General features: G+C 59.9%; 1 protein-coding gene across 3 annotated transcripts; it reads right to left on the minus strand.

The window, feature by feature from the left end:
- Positions 1–415: 415 nt before the first annotated feature.
- On the minus strand, positions 416–6,588 carry Cfap410 (cilia and flagella associated protein 410). 3 transcript variants are annotated; one of them, XM_042671717.1, is made up of 7 exons: positions 6,466–6,588; positions 5,719–5,737; positions 4,971–5,017; positions 4,324–4,553; positions 3,528–3,699; positions 2,469–2,559; positions 416–1,474 (listed from the first exon to the last, which is right to left on the minus strand). In XM_042671717.1, exons 1-7 carry the CDS (start codon positions 6,540–6,542, stop codon positions 1,346–1,348), a joined length of 765 nt encoding a protein of 254 aa, XP_042527651.1. In that variant the 5' UTR covers positions 6,543–6,588; the 3' UTR covers positions 416–1,345. The 3 variants fall into 3 exon arrangements, with proteins under 3 accessions (XP_042527651.1, XP_042527653.1, XP_042527652.1); XM_042671719.1 differs by having other exon boundaries at positions 2,469–2,562; positions 6,466–6,582; XM_042671718.1 differs by having other exon boundaries at positions 2,469–2,562; positions 4,324–4,567; positions 6,466–6,533.
- Positions 6,589–19,507: the final 12,919 nt, after the last annotated feature.

Here is a 19,507-nt window from a genome sequence, read left to right on the forward strand (position 1 = left end):
CCCTGGCCCTGCAGAGTGGTGCCCGCACACCAGCACCTGACCTGGTCTCGAGGGCCAGCCTGGGTGGGTCTCAGACCTGTGGGTGGCGCTGTGTGACCAGGGCTGGCCACCCGCTGCTGCAGGGGCTGCCGGGCGCTGCGTCCTCTGAGCCCACTGCAGCCCTCCATGACGCAGGTGCCCACTTCCAAAAGCCCCGGCCCCGGCCCCGGCAGAGGAGTTCGCTGGGGTCTCGGTCTAGCTTCAGGCCTCAGGAGGTGGAGGGCAGGGGCAGCTGGCAGGAGGCTGGTTGGGGTTGAGGGATGGAGAGCAGGGCACGCTTCCCAACAGGTCCCATTCAGTGCCCCGACCACTTGCATGAGGTGGAGGACGGAAACCAGGTAAGCCTGGCCCCCAGCAGCCAGCAGATGCTCCACAAGGCAGCTTTATTGAGATCCAACGATCGGGCAAGTGGGCTGACAGGCCTGTGACTGTCACCCCGTGTCCCCAGCACGGTGCTCCCTGCGCCCACCCTTAGAGAGGACATGGTCTTGAAGCCCGCACCAGGGAGTCCGCCATCACCTGGCCTGGCCTGGCCGGCCCCGCCCTGCCTGGCCCGGCCCGCCCCCAGACCACCTACATGTCAGCTTCATGGTGCACGGGCCCCTTCTGGAGCTGTGGAGGCACTGTGCGCCTGCGACCTTGGGCATGGTGCTCTGAACAGTGTGGGCTGGGGGTGGCAGGGAGGGAGGCCCGCAGTGCGGCACGCTGTCCCCTCTTCCCCCATGCGGTGTGCTGGCTTGGAGACAGAGCCCGGCTCGGGGGGCCCTGCCCACGCCTGCTGTCCTGCCAGGCCTTCCGGCCCTCCCCAGGGACAGGAGAGCAGGCTGGGGGGAGGGGGCAGGGCCCTGTGCAGGGCAGCATGCCCTGCCTCACTGCTGTGGGGCCCCTGGAAGGTCGGAGGCAGCGCCCCTGCACGCCCCGGCCTTGCTGACGGCGGAGGCCCTGTGCTGGCCAGCTTCAAGGCCGGTGGTGACCCTGAGCTGGCTGGCTTAGGACACGAGGGTCCTGGTCTCTGGGGGCCACTGTTGGGGGGGGGGAGTGGCTCCTGTGACAGAATCTGCCTGGTGTCTGTGGGCTGGGGTGGGGTGGGTGAGTCCTCGGCGCGCTGGGCCTGCGCGGGGGACGCCAGGTGTGTTCCGGAGGGTGACCTCTGTGTCCTTCAGCCCAGCCTCCTCTCGGGGTCAGCAGGCGAGTTCTGGGACGGTCCTGGTGGGCAGCGTCAGCTCAGGCGCGGCTGCGGGTTCTTCTGTCCTGGCTGGCGCAGGGGGCCTGGTGGGCTCCTGGCGGGGTCCGGGGCTGCCCGCAGTCACTCTGTGTCCTCCTGCAGCTCTTGTCTGTGCAGGGCCTCCAGCCGGCTGCCCGCGGTCTGCTGGACGGTCTCCAGCCCCTCGATGTCCAGCTCCCGCAGCAGCAGCAGGATGGCCGTGAGGACATTCTGGGGGTAGAGAGCCTGCCTAGGGCCTGGGCCGGGGATCCAGGGGGTCGCAGGGAGGGAGGTCACAGCACAGATCTAGTCTTGACCTGCCCAGTGCTCGGCCTGGGCCCTCGCTTCCCAGGGGGAAACTGAGTCACTGGCCCCTTGGTCAGGGGCGGTGGCGCTGAGCCCAGGCGCTGTGGTGGGGCTGGCACCTTGTCCCCACCCACACCAGCAGACCAGGCCCCAGGCTGCACCGGCCCAGCTGTTCACCAAGGCCTGGCGCCACAGCGGGCGAGCCCGTCTGAGCAGCCAGCCCTGCGCTCCTCGCAGTCTGAGGAAGAGCCCTGGCGCATGGCTCCTGGGTCCTCCGGAGGGCTGAGGGCCGAGGCCTCCCCCGGGGGCCAGGCCCTGCTGAGGCAGCTCTGCCTCCCACAAGGCCATGGCTGGGGTGGGTCCTGCGTGGCTCTGTGCGAGGGCAGGTCCGGGCTCTGCTGAGGAGCAGGGTTCCCAGCAGGGCAGGGCCTGGGACATGGTGGATGGGACCTTGGGGGAGTGCAGCCCAACCTGGCCAGGGAAGAAGCCCAGGCCCCTGCGAATGCTGCGTAGAGCAGGCGGGCCCGGGGCCCCAGCTGGAAGGGCACCAGGCCGGGGGACTGTGGCTGCTGCCTGTGAGGCTGGAATCCTAGTGGGGAGCCCTAAGCTCTCGCGGGCTCTCTGGCACCAACAGTACCCGCGCCATGGCCAAGCCAGGACCTCATGACCTCTAACCAGCACGCTTGGTGACTTGAAGCGACTACCCAGAGTTCTGAGAGTACAACGGGGCGGCCCGCGGCTCCCCCCCCTCCCCGGGCTGGCCCCGCCCCCAGCACTGGCCCCGCCCCCGTGCTGGCCCCGCCCCCGGCACTGGCCCTGCCCCCAGCACCTCTCCTTCCCGTTCGCTCTGATACAAACCAGGCTCTGCCCGGTATGCCGGCCCTGGCCACTGCCATTCTGTACAGCTGCAGCCACTCACCCTGTTCTTGTGGCCACGCAAGGCGTCCCTCTGTGGGAAGGAAGGAGACTGGTCCTGGGCAGGGGACTTCAGGCCAAGCTGGCCCTGGGTGCTCCTGGAGAGAGGGGGACTGTGAGGGGCCGGGCAGTGTCTGTGGGTCAGAGCCCAGTGAGAGCACGTCACGCCGCTACAGCAGTGTCACTGCCGACGCCAGGGGACGGAGGCCACCCCGGTGCATCTGGACACAGCACCCCAACTGAGACCCAGTGTTGAGTCCTCATCTGGGGACTTGGGGGGCGGGTAGGCTCTCAAGGCGGGGGCCTGAGGGCCTCAGCACAGCAAGGATGCCAAGCATTGCACAGGCGCTCACACCCCAAGCATTGCACAGGAGCTCACACCCCAAGCATTGCACAGGAGCTCACACCCCAAGCATTGCACAGGGGCTCACACCCCAAGCAGAGCACAGGAGCTCACACCCCAAGCATTGCACAGGAGCTCACACCCCAAGCATTGCACAGGGGCTCACACCCCAAGCAGAGCACAGGAGCTCACACCCCAGAGCACAGGAGCTCACACCCCAAGCAGAGCACAGGAGCTCACACCCCAAGCATTGCACAGGAGCTCACACCCCAAGCATTGCACAGGGGCTCACACCCCAAGCATTGCACAGGGGCTCACACCCCAAGCATTGCACAGGGGCTCACACCCCAAGCAGAGCACAGGAGCTCACACCCCAAGCAGAGCACAGGAGCTCACACCCCAGTGCTCCTGCGATGTGCTGGGGCCTCTACAGGACCGGTTCTTCCCGACATCATTTCTGTCAGTCACGTTCATGACTGGCTGCGGGCCCCTGGGACGCCCCCACAGCGGCCAAGGCTGACATCCCATCCCCACCCATAGGCACACTTAGGTATTCCTGCAGCCTGCCTGGCCCCTGAGGCCTGCTGGAGGGGTCTGGGGTCATCCAGAGAATGACTGGGGCTCCATCCCCTCCCATACGGCGAGGAAGCCCTGCCTGACTGCCGAGAGCCCTGGGGTCAGGCTGGCTCTGGGGACAGGTGTGGCCACTTCCAGGCTCACCCTGCCTGCTCGCAGCTCAGCAGGCTCTGACCCGTGGTGGTCTTGGTGTGGCCGAAGGTGCTCAGCGGGTAGGAGGACTCAGAGAGGCCTGTGTCCATGGGCTCCCTGCCCGGGGCAGTGCTGATCTCGTCTCCCTCCAGCAGTGCGCGGGTCAGCTCCTCCTCCGTCACGGCTGTGTGGGTGACAGAAAGCAGGGGCTCAGGCTGCACCCCTGCTGCTGCCTCCCGCAACCTTCCACACCTTCCACACTGTTGGCTTGCAGGGCAAGGGGCGGGCCATTCTTCCCGCCCAGCCCCCGCGCTGGCTCCAGGCACAGCCCCGTGCTGGGAAGCTCAGCTCCAGCTTCTCTGGTAGCAAAAACCCCAATCAACACAAAACCAAAGGTTTTTCATGTGTAACTCTGGAGATGACACCCAGGGCCCCGTCCTTGCTAAGCCACCTAAAACAGGTGGCCACTGTTAGGGGGCGTGTTCTTGTGGCTCTGGCCGGCAGGCGCCGGGGGCCAGCCTATAAGGACGGAGGAGGAGCGGGCCGTCCTTGCTGTGGTGTGCAAACCGTGAGGGTCACAGGTGGGAATCCTGCGTTGAGTCAGGCCACACGGCCACGTCCCAGTGCCAGACAACGCCAGCACTGTGGAACGGGGTCACCCGGCCGGGAGCTGTTCCTCTGCGTGCCCTGTGACGGGCCACACCTGTGCCTCCAGCCAGGGGTTGCGGAAGGCTGCAGAAGGAGCCCAAGGGAAGCCCGGGGGCCCCGTGGCAGCCCATCGCCAGGCCAGGCCGCGCCATGGAAGTACCTTGGTTGTCCAGCTTCTGCAGGTGCGGGAGGTTACGCAGCACCGTCATGCGGTAGAGGTGGGGGCTGGCGCCGCAGCAGGGGTTCTCAGCCAGCCACAGCACCCGCAGGTGCGGCAGGCCCTTCAGGTAGAAGAGCTCGTCCAGGCTGGGGATGCGGTTCCTCCTCAGGTACAGCTCGCTCAGGCGCCGGCAGCCACTCACGGGCTCCAGGGTGGAGACGCTGTTGACACTGTGGGGACGGCAGGGCCAGTGACCAGTGTGGCCCTGGGGTGGGCACGGCTGGCCATCAGCGTGGGCCGAGAGCCTCCCAGGACTGAGCACCTTCCCCGAAATGCTCCCCAGAACTCCAGTGACAAGCTCCCCTTAGTCTGCCGGCCACCGGGAACAGGGAGCTGACTGGTGACTGATCTTGGATGTGGAGAGGCAGATGGGTGTCTGGGGCCGGGCGGTGGATGTGGCAGGGTGAGCTTGAGAGGAAGCACAGGGGGACCTGGGGGAGGCCTGAGAGCGGGGCAGCGGCTGTGGGAGGGCCAAGCTCCCGGGGTCTCCGCTGCTCCGCCAAGGCTGCACTGAGAGCTGCCGTGTTGTCCCTCATCAGTGGGTCCCACAGGAAGGCCCGGGGCCTGAAGGGACTCGGGAGGGGTACCTGAGCGTAATCACCTCCAGGCTGGGCATCTCTCGGCATATGGAAATCTGGGGAGGGAAGAAAGGCAGGCCAGCTCGCTTGGCACCAAGTCCCAATGTTGCTTGTCCCAGGCAAGGGAGAAATCTATCTTGGCCTATGGAGCATACTTCCAGGCTCTCAGAAGGAATCTGGCACGCTGTCTGTGACGCCAGGACAAGGTCACTGCTATCAAATGCCCTAGCCCAGAGACAGCATTTGTTACTTTTAAAGGACATCAGATCATGGGACCTCAAGGTACCCCAGGCTGAAAACAGAGCCTCTCTTCTTGCAACCTCTGAGATGTAAGGACTGACACTTCTTACCAACAAATCTAGGAAGGGGGGACGGCTTGAAAGTGGGCCTCAAAGCACATCAGCCCTGTCGGTTCTGTGGGGCAGGGCAGCGCTGAGCAGGCCCTGTGCGTTTGTCTTTACAGACCTACAAACTCGAGTTGCATGTCTCTGCCGGTCTCTACCAGCTGTGGAGGTGGAGTGGGGTCTGAGGCTTGGGCTGACCCAAGGAAGTTACACCGAGAGCTCGGACAGCATGGACAGCAGTGCGTGTCTGGAGTTGCCCCTTCCCACCAGGCTCAATGTTTTCACTAGGCACCCTCTGAACAGGACCCGCACGTGACAGGAGGCTGGATCAGTGCCACAGCTTCACCACCGTGTTCTCCAGGAAGACACTGGAGCTTCAGGGGGGCTGAGGCCACAATCAAGTCAACACTTACATCTGTCAGACGGCTGCCCCTGGGGAAAGAAAAGACGCACATTTTTAATCTTGTGAAGAGTTGCAGAAAAATACTTTAAAAATCCTGAAATCGAACGAGGAGCCTTAAGATGGTTAAAGAGGCACAGCGAGAGAAACAGAGGTCGCCCGGGTGACTGGGAAGGTGTCAGAAACGGTCAGGCTGGTTCGGGACAAAGCGGAGGGAGGTGTTTTTCTTGGTGTGGAGCAGCCTGGGACGATCTGCGGAGAGTTATTTTCCCTCCCGCCTCGGACCGGGGCCTCCCCGGAGGCTGAGGTCAAAGGCCAAGCTTGCAACTTTGAAGGCCGGCCATGGAAGCGCTGACCCCCGCTCGCAAAACAAGGAAGGGCGCTGTTGGAAGCCAGGGCCGGCCCTCCAGAGGGGAGAACTCAGCAGACGCCAGGGAGGGTGGGCCCGGGCCGCGCGGCGCCTCGGGTCTCGTCCGGGCCCCTCCTCCGGGGCTCCGGCGGCCCGGCCACGCGGGGCGGGGGCCGCCCGGGCCCTCGCCGGCCCTCGCAGGCTCACGGGCCGGTGGCCGTCTCCGTTGGCTCTCTTGTTCTAGACGCGCTATTGTCATCCGGGGCTGGTGACAGCTCGGAGGCGGGGCGGCCCCGGCAGCCCCGATCCAGCTCCCGGGCGGGGCGGCCCCGGCGCCCCGATCCCAGCTCCCGGGCCCGGCGTCGCGGGCCGGGCGCCGGCGGACCCGTCCCTCCGGACCCCGGGTCTCACCAGCAGTTCAGCTTCCGCACGTTGTGCAGCTCCGAAGCCTTGGCCCGGGACAGAACCATCTTCCGAGTGAGCTTCATGGCACCGCCCGCCACCCCCAGGCCGGGCCGCGACCCCGCCGATGCCACTCTGCAAAGCCGGCGACTCGTCTCCAGGGGGCGGGGCCTGAGTCGTCAGGGGCGGATCCTGCGAGCCCACTGGCGGCCGGGAGAGGGGCGTGGTCGCGCAGGCGCAGTGTGACCGTCGAGGCTATGCCGGACGGGTGGCTTGGCCCCTTCCTCTCGCCCCGCCTCTTGCGTCTCGCGCCCAGTTCTGCGCCTGCGCCGGCGCTCGGGCTCTGACGCATTCACGCGCGAGTGCAGGTGTGCGGATCGGACGGACCTTGGTTTCCGCTTTTCCGTCTGCGTGAGGATGGAGGCGGCGAGGAAGTTTTCGCGCCGCCAGGCCTCGGGAACGGGAAGGGACGAAGGTGTCCGCCGTGAAAGCCCTGGCCGGGAGGCGGGAAAGGCCAGGGCAGCCCAGGCGAGATGAGCACGGGAACCCCTCACGAGCCGCGCGCGCAGGGCCCCCAGGGCGGCCCGCCCGCCACGGAGCCCCCCGCCCACCCAGGGACCGCCCACCGAAGAGGCCCCGCCCACCCAGGGACCGCCCACCGAGGAAGCCCCGCCCATCCGGGAAGCGCCTCCCACTGGGGGAAGCTCCGCCCACCAGGAAGCCCGGCTCACCCAGGAAGCGCCTCCCCAGGGAAGCCCCTCCGGAAGCGCCTTCCACCTGCTCAAGGCCCTGGACTTGTGTCTTTAAGTGGCTTCCTTCCTTGCCCGCACCCTACCCCCTCCCACCCTGGTCAAGTGGCTCACTCTGGCTGGGCGCCCGACCCACCTTTCCTGAGCTCCTGTCCTGAGCCGGGTCCCCGCCCCTCTGCGCTGGGTGACCCCCGTCCTGCCCCTGGCCGCCCTCCCCCGCTTGTTATGTCTGCAGTGGAGCCCACTGGTCCTGACTAAAGTTGATGCTGTGTCAGACGTTTCCTTCTCTTCACAGAAGCCCACGGCCGCCCTCCTAGGCCGCCCTGGGCCTGGCCTCTCTGGGAGGGCCGGGGCCTGGCTGGTGAGCAGCTGACTGCCAGAGCCCCGCGGCCTGGGGAGGTGCTGGCCGGCCTTCCTGCAGGGAGCGCTGCGGCGGCGTCTCCCATGTGCCACTTGTACCAAGACAGCGGACATCCTGAAAGGAAAAGGATCTCCTCACAGTAAATGTATCCGCTGCTGGTGTCACCTGGATTTTGTCATTTTTGGTATTTTGTTAGGTTCCTGAGGAGTTTATTGCCTTAGAGTTCCTGTCCCAAGACCTCTGTTATTGGTGTCTGAGTTAGGTTGGCCACAAAAGGAAAAAAAACTTTTGAGTTGCTTTTGGGGAGGGAGGGCATCTCACAGCTGCTATTGTAGAGCTGGACCGAGCTCGCCCCCGGAACTGGCTTTGGCAGAGCCTCCTGGGAGCCTGCGGGGGTTCTGGGTATTAGGGCGGGAGGAGACGCCTCTTGGAGGCGCACAAGCACGGCCCGCTGAGGCTCTGCTGGTGGTGTTCAGCTGCATGGGGGAAACATCTGGGGCTGGGAGCCTGAGGCTGGGGAATGAGCTGCTGCCTCGGTGGCCTGGGGTGTTGGGGATGCAGCCTGTGAGCATCACATTCTGAATTCTTTACCATCAAGCAGGCAGAGGACAATTGGGAACAAGGGGATCGAAGCTAAGAAAGAACAGAGATAAGAGCTTAGCCACACTAGGAAGCTTCCTGCAGGTTGGCTTGCTTGTTCTTACAGAGGCCTCTGGCCAAACTGATTAGGAAATGGAGAAGAAAGGAAGGCCACGCCAGACTCCATCTTCCACAGGTGAGGGCTGTTTATTGAGATAGAACAGCGCGGGGCACCGCCTTCCCGCGGGCGTGGGGGCTGTGCAGAGAGCTGGGGCAGCAGCTGGGTTTCCACGAGGCCTAGCACGAGGCAGAGGTTCATGATCGCCGTCAGGCCTGGGGAGGTGGGGTTCGTTGGGCCCCGTTGGCAGCGGGTGGGTTTTCCTGCCGGCGTCAGGCAGGCTGCGCGTGTCTCTGGAGGCTGCCTAGAAGACAGAGTGGGCCAGCCCTTCACTTGGAGGGGAGAGGCGGATCCTTTGATACTAATTAGAGGCCAGGCCCGGACAGGGAGAGCACGGAGCTGGCTGGAGAAGGAGGCTGGTCTTTAGAACAGGATAGAGGACAGAAGTGTCCACCTTTCATTTGGTGGAAGTAGGGGACCCTCTCCAGGCCTGGTCAGGACCCCGGTGTGGGGTGGGGAGCCCAGAGCGCTGTGTGGTGACGCGCCCCTGTAGGCTGGGGACTGAGGGGCGGGCCCTGCAGGTGCTGCTCTGCTCACTGGGGGTTTGACTCCTCTCGCCCCTCCCCTCCTCCGGCAAACAAAATACAGTGCTGGGACGGAGTTCTTGGTCTTGTTGCGGGGTCTAGAGTAGAGTCCACCACGTAAAGCTCAAAGATCAGAATGGAGCTTTATCATAGAGGAGCCTAACTGAGCGGCCAGGGGCGCAGCAGACTCGGGAGCTGCGAGGGGGGTTTTAAAGCCAAAAACCACAATCAAGTGGTGTCTTCAAGGCAAGAAAGTTTCCAGAAATAAATGCAGCGGTTGTTAATTTTTTAAGGTGTACAATACAGAAAAACAGGATCCACACACAGACAGCACCTGGGTATTTCTGGGCCAAACAGGACGTGGCCCTTGCCCATCACACTGCGGTTTAACAGAAAGAATGCTTCTTCCTTACACAATAACCAGCAACCTCACAGAAGGGAAGTGAGCTCCAGGTCAAGGTGGCGTTGCTTTGGTCAAGCTAGGCGTCCACAGTCTTGTTGGTGTTGAATCCGTCTACAAACAAGAGGGAAAAGCAAAATGGCAAAGATTTATTGAAGAAAAGATTAGCAAGGATCCCAAGGGAGGGTTCCTGCTCAGGGCAGACTGTTTCTCTAGGCCAGGGCTCAGTGACCATGCCGACCATCGGACGGCCTTCGGGCCACGTCAGCCCAAACCCAAGCAAAGGCTCCGTGCAGCCTACTTAGCTGTTGAGCGTCTGCTGCCCACCGTTGGGGTCCAGTTAGTCAGTTCACAGGCAAGTCTTCCTGCCAGGGCCTGTGTGACTGCGCAGGCCATGCCAAGGGAGTCTGGAGCTCTGCCCTGACTGCGTAGCCAGGCTCTGGTCCTACGCCCGCTTCTACCTGCAGAAGTGTGACCGCGAAGGCGAGGTCCGGGGAGAGGGCAGGTTACAGCAGAGGAAGCCCTGGTCTTGTCCGGTCCCCCCCGGAGGAGGGCTACCCCCAGAGGACTGTTCCTGGAGGTTCCCCGAGGGTGGACAGGAACAGGACGGCTGGAGGGCCGCGCCACGCTGGGCTGGCAGATGTTTCTGCAGGAAGCGCCTGCTTCTCCATTCCATCACGGGGCTGCGCTGCCTGGTCCCTGGGGGTGAGGCTCATGGGGAGGGGGCACGTGGCTTCTACCTTCCGCGCCACTTCTGGTGGCTGCTGGGGTAGGGGGTCCGTGGTAGAGTCTAAGCGCCTGGCTTTGGATTACACTGCTGGGGTGCAGCTGTGACCTCCGAACTCCCTTCAGCTCCAGGCTGACTTGACCCCAAGAGAAATGTGTGCCCCCGCGTGAGGGGCATGAGGGCCATTCTCCGTCACCGTGAGGGTGGAGACGGTGCAGAGGATGGCGGGGTTGGTTGGGGGTGTCCTGCCCCTGCCTGCAGCGGGGGGGGGTTCGTCCCTGCTCCTCCCTGTGTGCGCTGCTCCCCGTGTGCTGCTCCCCGTGTGCCCTGCTCCTCCCTGTGTGCCCTGCTCCCCGTGTGCTGCTCCCCGTGTGCCCTGCTCCCCGTGTGCTGCTCCCCGTGTGCTGCTCCCCGTGTGCCCTGCTCCTCCCTGTGTGCCCTGCTCCCCGTGTGCCCTGCTCCCCGTGTGCCCTGCTCCCCATGTGCCCTGCTCCCCGTGTGCCCTGCTCCCCGTGTGCTGCTCCCCGTGTGCCCTGCTCCCCGTGTGCTGCTCCCCGTGTGCTGCTCCCCGTGTGTCCTGCTCCTCCCTGTGTGCCCTGCTCCCCGTGTTCCCTGCTCCCCGTGTGCTGCTCCCCGTGTGCCCTGCTCCTCCCTGTGTGCCCTGCTCCTCCCTGTGTGTGCTGCTCCCCGTGTGCTGCTCCCCGTGTGTGCTGCTCCCCGTGTGTGCTGCTCCCCGTGTGCTGCTCCCCGTGTGCTGCTCCCCGTGTGCCCTGCTCCCCCCTGTGTGCGCTGCTCCCCGTGTGCTGCTCCCCGTGTGCTGCTCCCCGTGTGCTGCTCCCCGTGTGCCCTGCTCCCCGTGTGCTGCTCCCCGTGTGCTGCTCCCCGTGTGCTGCTCCCCGTGTGCTGCTCCCCGTGTGCTGCTCCCCGTGCACCCTGCTCCCCGTGCGCGCTGCTCCCCGTGCACCCTGCTCCCCGTGTGCTGCTCCCCGTGTGTCCTGCTCCCCGTGTGCTGCTCCCCGTGCGCGCTGCTCCCCGTGCGCGCTGCTCCCCGTGTGCGCTGCTCCCCGTGCACCCTGATCCCCGTGCGCGCTGCTCCCCGTGTGCGCTGCTCCCCGTGCGCGCTGCTCCCCGTGTGCTGCTCCCCGTGTGCGCTGCTCCCCGTGTGCTGCTCCCCGTGTGCGCTGCTCCCCGTGTGTGCTGCTCCCCGTGTGCTGCTCCCCGTGTGTGCTGCTCCCCGTGTGCTGCTCCCCGTGTGCTGCTCCCCGTGTGCTGCTCCCCGTGTGCCCTGCTCCCCCCTGTGTGCGCTGCTCCCCGTGTGCTGCTCCCCGTGTGCTGCTCCCCGTGTGCTGCTCCCCGTGTGTGCTGCTCCCCGTGTGCTGCTCCCCGTGTGCGCTGCTCCCCGTGTGTGCTGCTCCCCGTGTGCTGCTCCCCGTGTGCTGCTCCCCGTGTGCTGCTCCCCGTGTGCCCTGCTCCCCCCTGTGTGCGCTGCTCCCCGTGTGCTGCTCCCCGTGTGCTGCTCCCCGTGTGCTGCTCCCCGTGTGTCCTGCTCCCCGTGTGCGCTGCGCCCTGTGTGCGCTGCTCCCCGTGTGCGCTGCTCCCCGTGTGCGCTGCTCCCTGTGCGCTGCTCCCCGTGTGCGCTGCTCCCTGTGTGCTGCTCCCCGTGTGCCCTGCTCCCCGTGTGCTGCTCCCCGTGTGCGCTGCTCCCCGTGCGCGCTGCTCCCCGTGCGCGCTGCTCCCCGTGTGCGCTGCTCCCCGTGCGCCCTGATCCCCGTGCGCGCTGCTCCCCGTGTGCGCTGCTCCCCGTGTGCTGCTCCCCGTGTGCGCTGCTCCCCGTGCGCTGCTCCCCGTGTGCTGCTCCCCGTGTGTGCTGCTCCCCGTGTGTTCTGCTCCCCGTGCACGCTGCTCCCCGTGTGCTGCTCCCCGTGTGCCCTGCTCCCCGTGTCTCCTGCTCCCCGTGCACGCTGCTCCCCGTGTGCTGCTCCCCGTGTGCTGCTCCCCGTGTGCTGCTCCCCGTGTGCTGCTCCCCGTGTGCTGCTCCCCGTGTGCCCTGCTCCCCGTGTGTGCTGCTCCCCGTGCGCCCTGCTCCCCGTGTGCTGCTCCCCGTGTGCTGCTCCCCGTGTGCGCTGCTCCCCGTGCGCCCTGCTCCCCGTGTGCGCTGCTCCCCGTGTGCTGCTCCCCGTGTGCTGCTCCCCGTGCGCCCTGCTCCCCGTGTCCTGCTCCCCGTGCACCCTGCTCCCCGTGTGCTGCTCCCCGTGCGCCCTGCTCCCCGTGTCCTGCTCCCCGTGCACCCTGCTCCCCGTGTGCGCTGCTCCCCGTGTGCTGCTCCCCGTGTGCTGCTCCCCGTGTCTCCTGCTCCCCGTGTGCTGCTCCCCGTGTGCTGCTCCCCGTGTGCTACTCCCCGTGTGCTGCTCCCCGTGTGCTGCTCCCCGTGCGCGCTGCTCCCCGTGTGCTGCTCCCCGTGTGCCCTGCTCCCCGTGTGCTGCTCCCCGTGTGCTGCTCCCCGTGTGCCCTGCTCCTCCCTGTGTGCCCTGCTCCCCGTGTGCCCTGCTCCCCGTGTGCCCTGCTCCCCGTGTGCCCTGCTCCCCGTGTGTCCTGCTCCCCGTGTGCCCTGCTCCCCGTGTGCCCTGCTCCCCGTGTGCCCTGCTCCCCGTGTGCTGCTCCCCGTGTGCTGCTCCCCGTGTGTCCTGCTCCTCCCTGTGTGCCCTGCTCCCCGTTTGCCCTGCTCCCCGTGTGCTGCTCCCCGTGTGCCCTGCTCCTCCCTGTGTGCCCTGCTCCTCCCTGTGTGTGCTGCTCCCCGTGTGCTGCTCCCCGTGTGTGCTGCTCCCCGTGTGTGCTGCTCCCCGTGTGCTACTCCCCGTGTGCCCTGCTCCTCCCTGTGTGCCCTGCTCCCCGTGTGCTGCTCCCCGTGTGCTGCTCCCCGTGTGCCCTGCTCCCCGTGTGCCCTGCTCCTCCCTGTGTGCCCTGCTCCCCGTGTCCTGCTCCCCGTGTGCTCCTCCCTGTGTGCCCTGCTCCCCGTGTGCCCTGCTCCTCCCTGTGTGCCCTGCTCCCCGTGTGCTGCTCCCCGTGTGCTGCTCCCCGTGTGCTGCTCCCCGTGTGCCCTGCTCCTCCCTGTGTGTGCTGCTCCCCGTGTGCTGCTCCCCTGTAGAGAGCCCTGCAGGGAGTCTCTCTGCATGATAAGCTTGACTATCTCACTGGAACATCTCTTGAGGCTATTTACAGAATCTGGTCTTTGCATCCTGCCCCAAACAAAGACCAGGTAGCTGCTATTGACCACCTTTTCACATTGCCCTAAGCAAGCATCCTGCAGCTGCTAGCCCAATGAAAAAGCTTCCTTATTCTAAGCATATAAATACCCCTGTGTGAAAAATAAAATTTGGCAGCTTGATCAGAATCCTTGTCTTGCTGTCCTTCTTCGTGTCTCTTGTCCCTTCATTCCTTCTCGCTTAGGTTCACTGCCCTGGTTGAAGTCCTGCGGGTCGGGACAACTGGCGCCCAACGTGGGGCACGAACCTCTGACTGAGGAAGGAACGCCGTCCTCCGGGAAAACTTGGCCAAGTACAGTCCGAGATCGCCTCGACAGACCCCGCCGAGAGACAGATCCAGGAGGAGAGTGGGGACGGCGCATGGTGAGTGACCCACTATGGGACAAGCAATATCGTCACATGATCTATTTCTGTCAGACCTCAGGGAGGCCTTCAAGACACGAGGAACGCGGGTTAAGAAAAAGGATTTAGAATTATTTTTCTCATTCATAGAGGACTTGTAGGAATCATAGATGCAAAAAGATGGCAAAGAGTAGGAGATTATTTAACAGATTATGAAACCTTTGGTTCAGAAAAGGTTCCTGCTACGGCCTTTTCCTATTGGAATTTGATTAATGAAGTTTTAAAAGGTTCTCTATTTGATAGTGGAATTTTAAAACTTGTAAAAACAGGAGAGGAGGTTCTCCAACATGCCTCTAGGCCCCCCTCGGCTTGCCCATCAGTTGTATTAGATATGACTGCTGGTCAATTTACTGAAAATCCCTTCCTTTTGTGGCCCAGCCCTTCAGGGGCCCACTGCCCCTCCAGATCCAGATGTTTTTTTCTCTCCCTGCTTTACCTAACCTGGCCCCTTTATGCGAGACTCTTCAACATAGGCGAGAACACCTTCAACTTTTAAAAGAACTGCGGTCCCTTGATTATGAACTCTGCATACTGGCCTTGGCTGATACGCCAAAAACGCCTGATAAAATTAAGGTTAGATCAGGCCATCAATCAGTCCTCGCCTTTCCAGTAACTCGGAGCCAGACAGATAGGGCCTCAGAGGGTGAGGAGGATGAATCAGAAGAGGAGGAAAAGGAGGATGAAGAGCAGGATACTGGGGATGAAGAGGAACAACCCACCCAGGGAAAAGGCCAACAAGAGTATAAGAGGCTTAGCCTCCGGTTTGTTGAGAAGCTTAAAAATGCATGTGCCCAATATGGCCCCACTGCGCCTTATACATTAGCCTTGTTAGAAAACCAAAGTGTGCGCTGGCTCACCCCTAATGATTGGAAGTTCCTGGCCCGCGCCGCCCTTAGTGGGGGTGATTTTGTTTTATGGAATGCGGACTTTAAGGAACAATGTAGAGAGACTGCGCAAAAAAATTTGGCTAAAACATCTTCAAAAACCTGGACCTATACTAAACTTTTGGGTAATGCGCCCTTTGATACCAATGCTAAACAGGCGCGCTTTCCTACCGGACTTTTGGCACAAATTCAAAATGCTGGCCTTTATGCTTGGAAGCGTCTCCCTCAAAAGGGATCGGCTACTACTTCCCTGGCAAAGGTTAGACAGGGGCCAGAGGAACCCTACAGTGACTTTGTCTCGTGGCTTAACTTGGCTGCGGAAAGGCTTCTTGGGCCTAGTGAAAGTGAAAGTGCCTTTGTTAAACATCTTGCCTTTGAAAATGCTAACCCAGCATGTCAAGATGTCCTCCTGCCACATAAAAACAAGGGTGACCTCTCTGAGTTCATCAGGCTTTGTGCTGGAGTAGGAACCGCTCACACCATGGGGCTCGCCATAGGTGTTGCTTTTACCAAGGCATTTCAAGGTTCAGTCCCCAGCTCGCATACTTGCTTTAATTGTAAACAACCTGGTCACTTTGCGCGTGAATGTCCCTTTGGCAAACAAAGCCAAGGGGCAGTGCCCTCCCAAGCTACAGGTAGACCACTCCCTGCCACTCTTTGTCCCAAATGTGGTAAGGGCCGTCATTGAGCCAACGAATGTAGATCTAAAACATATGCCCTTGGAGGGCCCATTCTTCTCGTTTTTCGGGAAACTTCCCTCAGGGCCAGCCCCTGGCCCCGACCATCCCCAAGACAAGCCCAGGGGCAAAAGGGTTTGTCCCCTCCCAAACTCCCAGTCCTACACAAGACCCCCACCTCTCTCCACAATTGCCTCCCTCCAGAGGGCAACCCCAGGCAGTGCAGGACTGGACCTCTGTGCCGCCACCGACACAGTACTAGACTCTGTACAAGGACCTCAAATAATAGCCACTGGGACCCTGGGACCCCCTCCATCTCATATGTGTGCCCTTATTCTTGGAAGAGCCTCTGCTACCTTACAAGGTGTCCAAGTTTTTCCTGGTATTATTGATAATGATTATACAGGAGAAATAAAAATTTTGGCCACGGCCATTAATGGGATTGCAGCTATTCCAGCTGGAACTAGGCTTGCACAATTGATACTGCTCCCATTAAATTCAGGGGGTTCTTCCACTGCTCAGACCACACCGCGAGGAACTGCTTCTTTGGGGTCTTCTGATGCGTATTGGGTTCAGCCTATCACTCAAAAAAGGCCCACCCTCACCCTGCGAATTGAAGGAAAGGAGTTTCAGGGAATTTTGGATACTGGTGCAGATGCCACAATTATTTCCCAAAAATATTGGCCACCAAGTTGGCCCCGTACCCCGTCCCTAACTGACCTTAAAGGCATAGGGCAGTCAAAAAACCCTTTGGTAAGCTCCAGGGTTCTTAATTGGACTGACAAAGAGGGCAATAAGGGAACTGTTACTCCTTTTGTTGTTCCTGACCTCCCTGTTAACCTATGGGGCCGGGATATCTTGACCCAGATGAAAGTTATCCTTGCTAGTCCCAATTCTGTGGTTACACATCAAATGCTCCGTATGGATTTTGTCCCTGGTACAGGTCTTGGGAAATCAGGAGAAGGAATCGTTGAGCCCATCCAAGCTACCCAAAAAACAGATAAACATGGGCTTGGGTATTCGGATTTTTAGTATCGGCCCCTGACCCTCCTGTGCCCCATGCAGATAAAATCATTTGGGAATCCCAAACCCCTGTGTGGGTGGATCAGTGGCCTCTTACCCAAGAAAAATTGGAGGCTGCCTCCATGTTAGTACAGGAACAGCTGGTGGCAGGCCATATAGAGCCCTCTACTTCACCATGGAATACTCCTATTTTTGTTATAAAGAAAAAATCAGGCAAATGGTGCCTTTTACAAGATCTACGCGCCGTTAATAAAGCTATGCGCCCAATGGGAGCGCTACAGCCAGGCATTCCCACACCGGTGGCTATTCCCAGGGACTATTACAAAATGGTTATTGATTTAAAAGATTGTTTTTTTACCATTCCCCTACATCCTGAGGACAGACCCTATTTTGCCTTTAGCCTTCCTCGCATTAACTTTCAAGGCCCCATGCAAAGATTTCAATGGAAGGTACTTCCTCAAGGTTTGGCTAATAGCCCTAGCCTTTGTCAAAAATATGTTGCCCAGGCAGTGGACCCTGTGAGAAAACGATGGCAGCGCATCTATATATTACATTATATGGATGACTTGTTGCTTGCTACACCTGACACCCACGAACTTAGACCTTTATAAAGCCCTTACTTCCCTGGGACTACAGGTTGCCCCCAATAAAGTTCAAACACACCATCCCTATACTTATTTAGGTCTAGAACTCCAAAGTAATCAAATTCAGGTTCCTCAAATTCAACTTTGTTTAGACCATCTTCACACCCTTAATGATTTTCAAAAGTTGCTTGGAGATATTCAATAGCTTAGGCCATACCTAAGGTTGCCTACCAGCGTGCTTTTGCCTCTTAATGAGATTTTAAAAGGGGATTCTGACCCCTCCTCTCCTCTCAAGCTTACTCCCAATGCTCGAAATGCCTTAACCCAAGTTACTGAGGCCATTGCCCAGCAGTTTGTTACACAGATTTCCTATAATCTTCCTCTGGTCTTAATTATTTTACATACCCCTCATACACCCACAGGATTGTTTTGGCAACAGATTCCCCACTCCAATAATAAGGGCAGCCCCCTGCTTTGGGTCCATTTACCCACCACATCCCCCAAGGTTATTGCTGTTTACCCTGCCCAGGTAGCCTCTATCATTATCAAAGGTCGCTTGCTTTCTCGACAATATTTCGGCAAGGACCCTGATACCATTTTAATTCCATACACCAAAGACCAGACTCAATTTTTACTTCAGACTGGGGATGAATAGGGCATCACCCTGTCAGGATTTTTAGGACTAATTGACAATCATCTCCCCAATGATCCCCTTTTACACTTCGCCCAGCTACATCCATTTGTTTTTCCCAAGGTTACTCAAAAGGCTCCCATTCCTCAAGCCCTCACTGTCTTTACAGATGGCTCAAGCAATGGCCGAGCGGCCTTTGTTGTTAACAACCATTCCACCACCTTTGATGCCCTTTACCAATCAGCCCAGCTTGTGGAGTTATTTGCTATAACACAGGTTTTTATGACATTTTTTGATAAGCCTATTAATATTTATACAGATAGTGCTTACATTGCTCATTCTGTTCCCTTGCTAGAAATTTCACCCGCTATTAAAACTTCTTCCAATGTGGCATTTTTATTTATTCAGCTTCAACTGCTAATTCAGGCCAGGAGACATCCGTTTTTTCTGGGACACATTAGGGCACATTTTGATCTCCCTGGCCCTCTTACACAGGGTAACGCTCAAGCTGATGCGGCCACTGGTTCCATTTTTCCGGTTTTTGTTGGGTCTGTCCAAAAGGCTACAGAATTACATAATTTCCACCATCTAAATTCCCAGAGTCTTCGGTTGCTTTGTAAAATTACTAGACAACAAGCACGGGAGATAGTAAAGGCATGCCCTGCCTGTGTTGTCTCCCTTCCTGTACAACATCTGGGTGTTAACCCCTGTGGACTGCTACCCAATCAAATCTGGCAAATGGATGTTACCCATTTTCCTGAATTTGGAAAAACAAGATATATACATGTTTCCATAGCCACATTTAGCGGGTTTGTTTTTGCTTCACCACACTCAGGAGAAACTGCCAAAGATGTTCTCTCTCACCTTGTTTTAGCCTTTTCTGTAATGGGAAAACCAGCCCACATAAAGACAGACAATGGCCCTGCCTATACCAGTGCCAAGTTTAAACAGTTTTGTGCTATTTTTCAGATTTGTCATACTACTGGGATTCCCTATAACCCCCAAGGTCAGGGCATCGAAGAATGAGCCCACCACACCCTAAAAACCTGGCTTACTCGCCTCAAAGCCTCTGCCTTTTCATTTTCCACTCCTAGGGATCGCCTTAGTCACACATTGTTTGCCCTTAATTTTCTAACTCTGGACAATGAAGGCCACTCGGCAGCTGACAGGCATTGGCACCCATCTTCCAGTTCTGCCCGCCTGTCTGTCATGTGGCGAGACCCCCTTACAGGCAAATGGAAGGGCCCAGATCCTGTTCTTATCTGGGGGCGAGGTTCAGCCTGTATTTTAGATCAAGAACAAGCGGCCCCAAGGTGGCTGCCAGAACGCTTGATAAAACAGGTTAATGGCTTACCACAACGCAGGGGAAACCTCCCTTCCCCCCCCCCCCCCCCCCCCCCCCCCCCCGCCCCGAGGATGATGCCTTTTCTCTTGCAGATGCAGCTAGAACTCCAGACATGGACCATCCTGTTTGAATTTATTAAATAACAGATTAATCTCTTGGTTTCTAAGCCCATACAGGTTCATCACCATCACCTTGATATGGCAGACTGCAGCATTGAGATCTAGGAATTAGTGTTTTTGCCATGAGCTTGTTCCAGTGGGAAACAGCCCCCCTTCTTTTTCTTATTTAGAAAACCCTCCTTATTCATAACTCCTGACCATTCAACGGGCAAGACCTATTGCCATAAGGGATAGGTTCGCCCCTCCTCCTATAGGCCCCTCCGCTTGGGGGAGGATGCACCTATGGGAGGAAGAAAAAATGCTCTAATCAAGGGTGCAGGTAAGACTGCAGGGGGATGGATCCGCGAGATCCCAAAACCCAAGACCCCTGAGTGGCAAGCTCTGGTGCATGACGGTTGGCATGCATACCCACAAGCCGTCTCCTCAAAAAACATGCCAAGGTCTGTAAAATTCCCCTCCCCGAGTGAGGACGCTTGCTCAGAGCGGAGAAAAACCCTGGGCCCTTAGAGGAACAGAGCCTCTGTCACCCCCTCAAAAAAGAGCACCAACAATTGATGGTCAATTTTCTAAATAAGAAAGGGGGAGATGTAGAGAGCCCTGCAGGG

This window comes from Dipodomys spectabilis, unplaced genomic scaffold (assembly GCF_019054845.1).
Source record: "Dipodomys spectabilis isolate Male_0828 unplaced genomic scaffold, ASM1905484v1 ptg000652l, whole genome shotgun sequence".
In the NCBI taxonomy this organism is placed as follows: Eukaryota; Metazoa; Chordata; class Mammalia; order Rodentia; family Heteromyidae; genus Dipodomys; species Dipodomys spectabilis.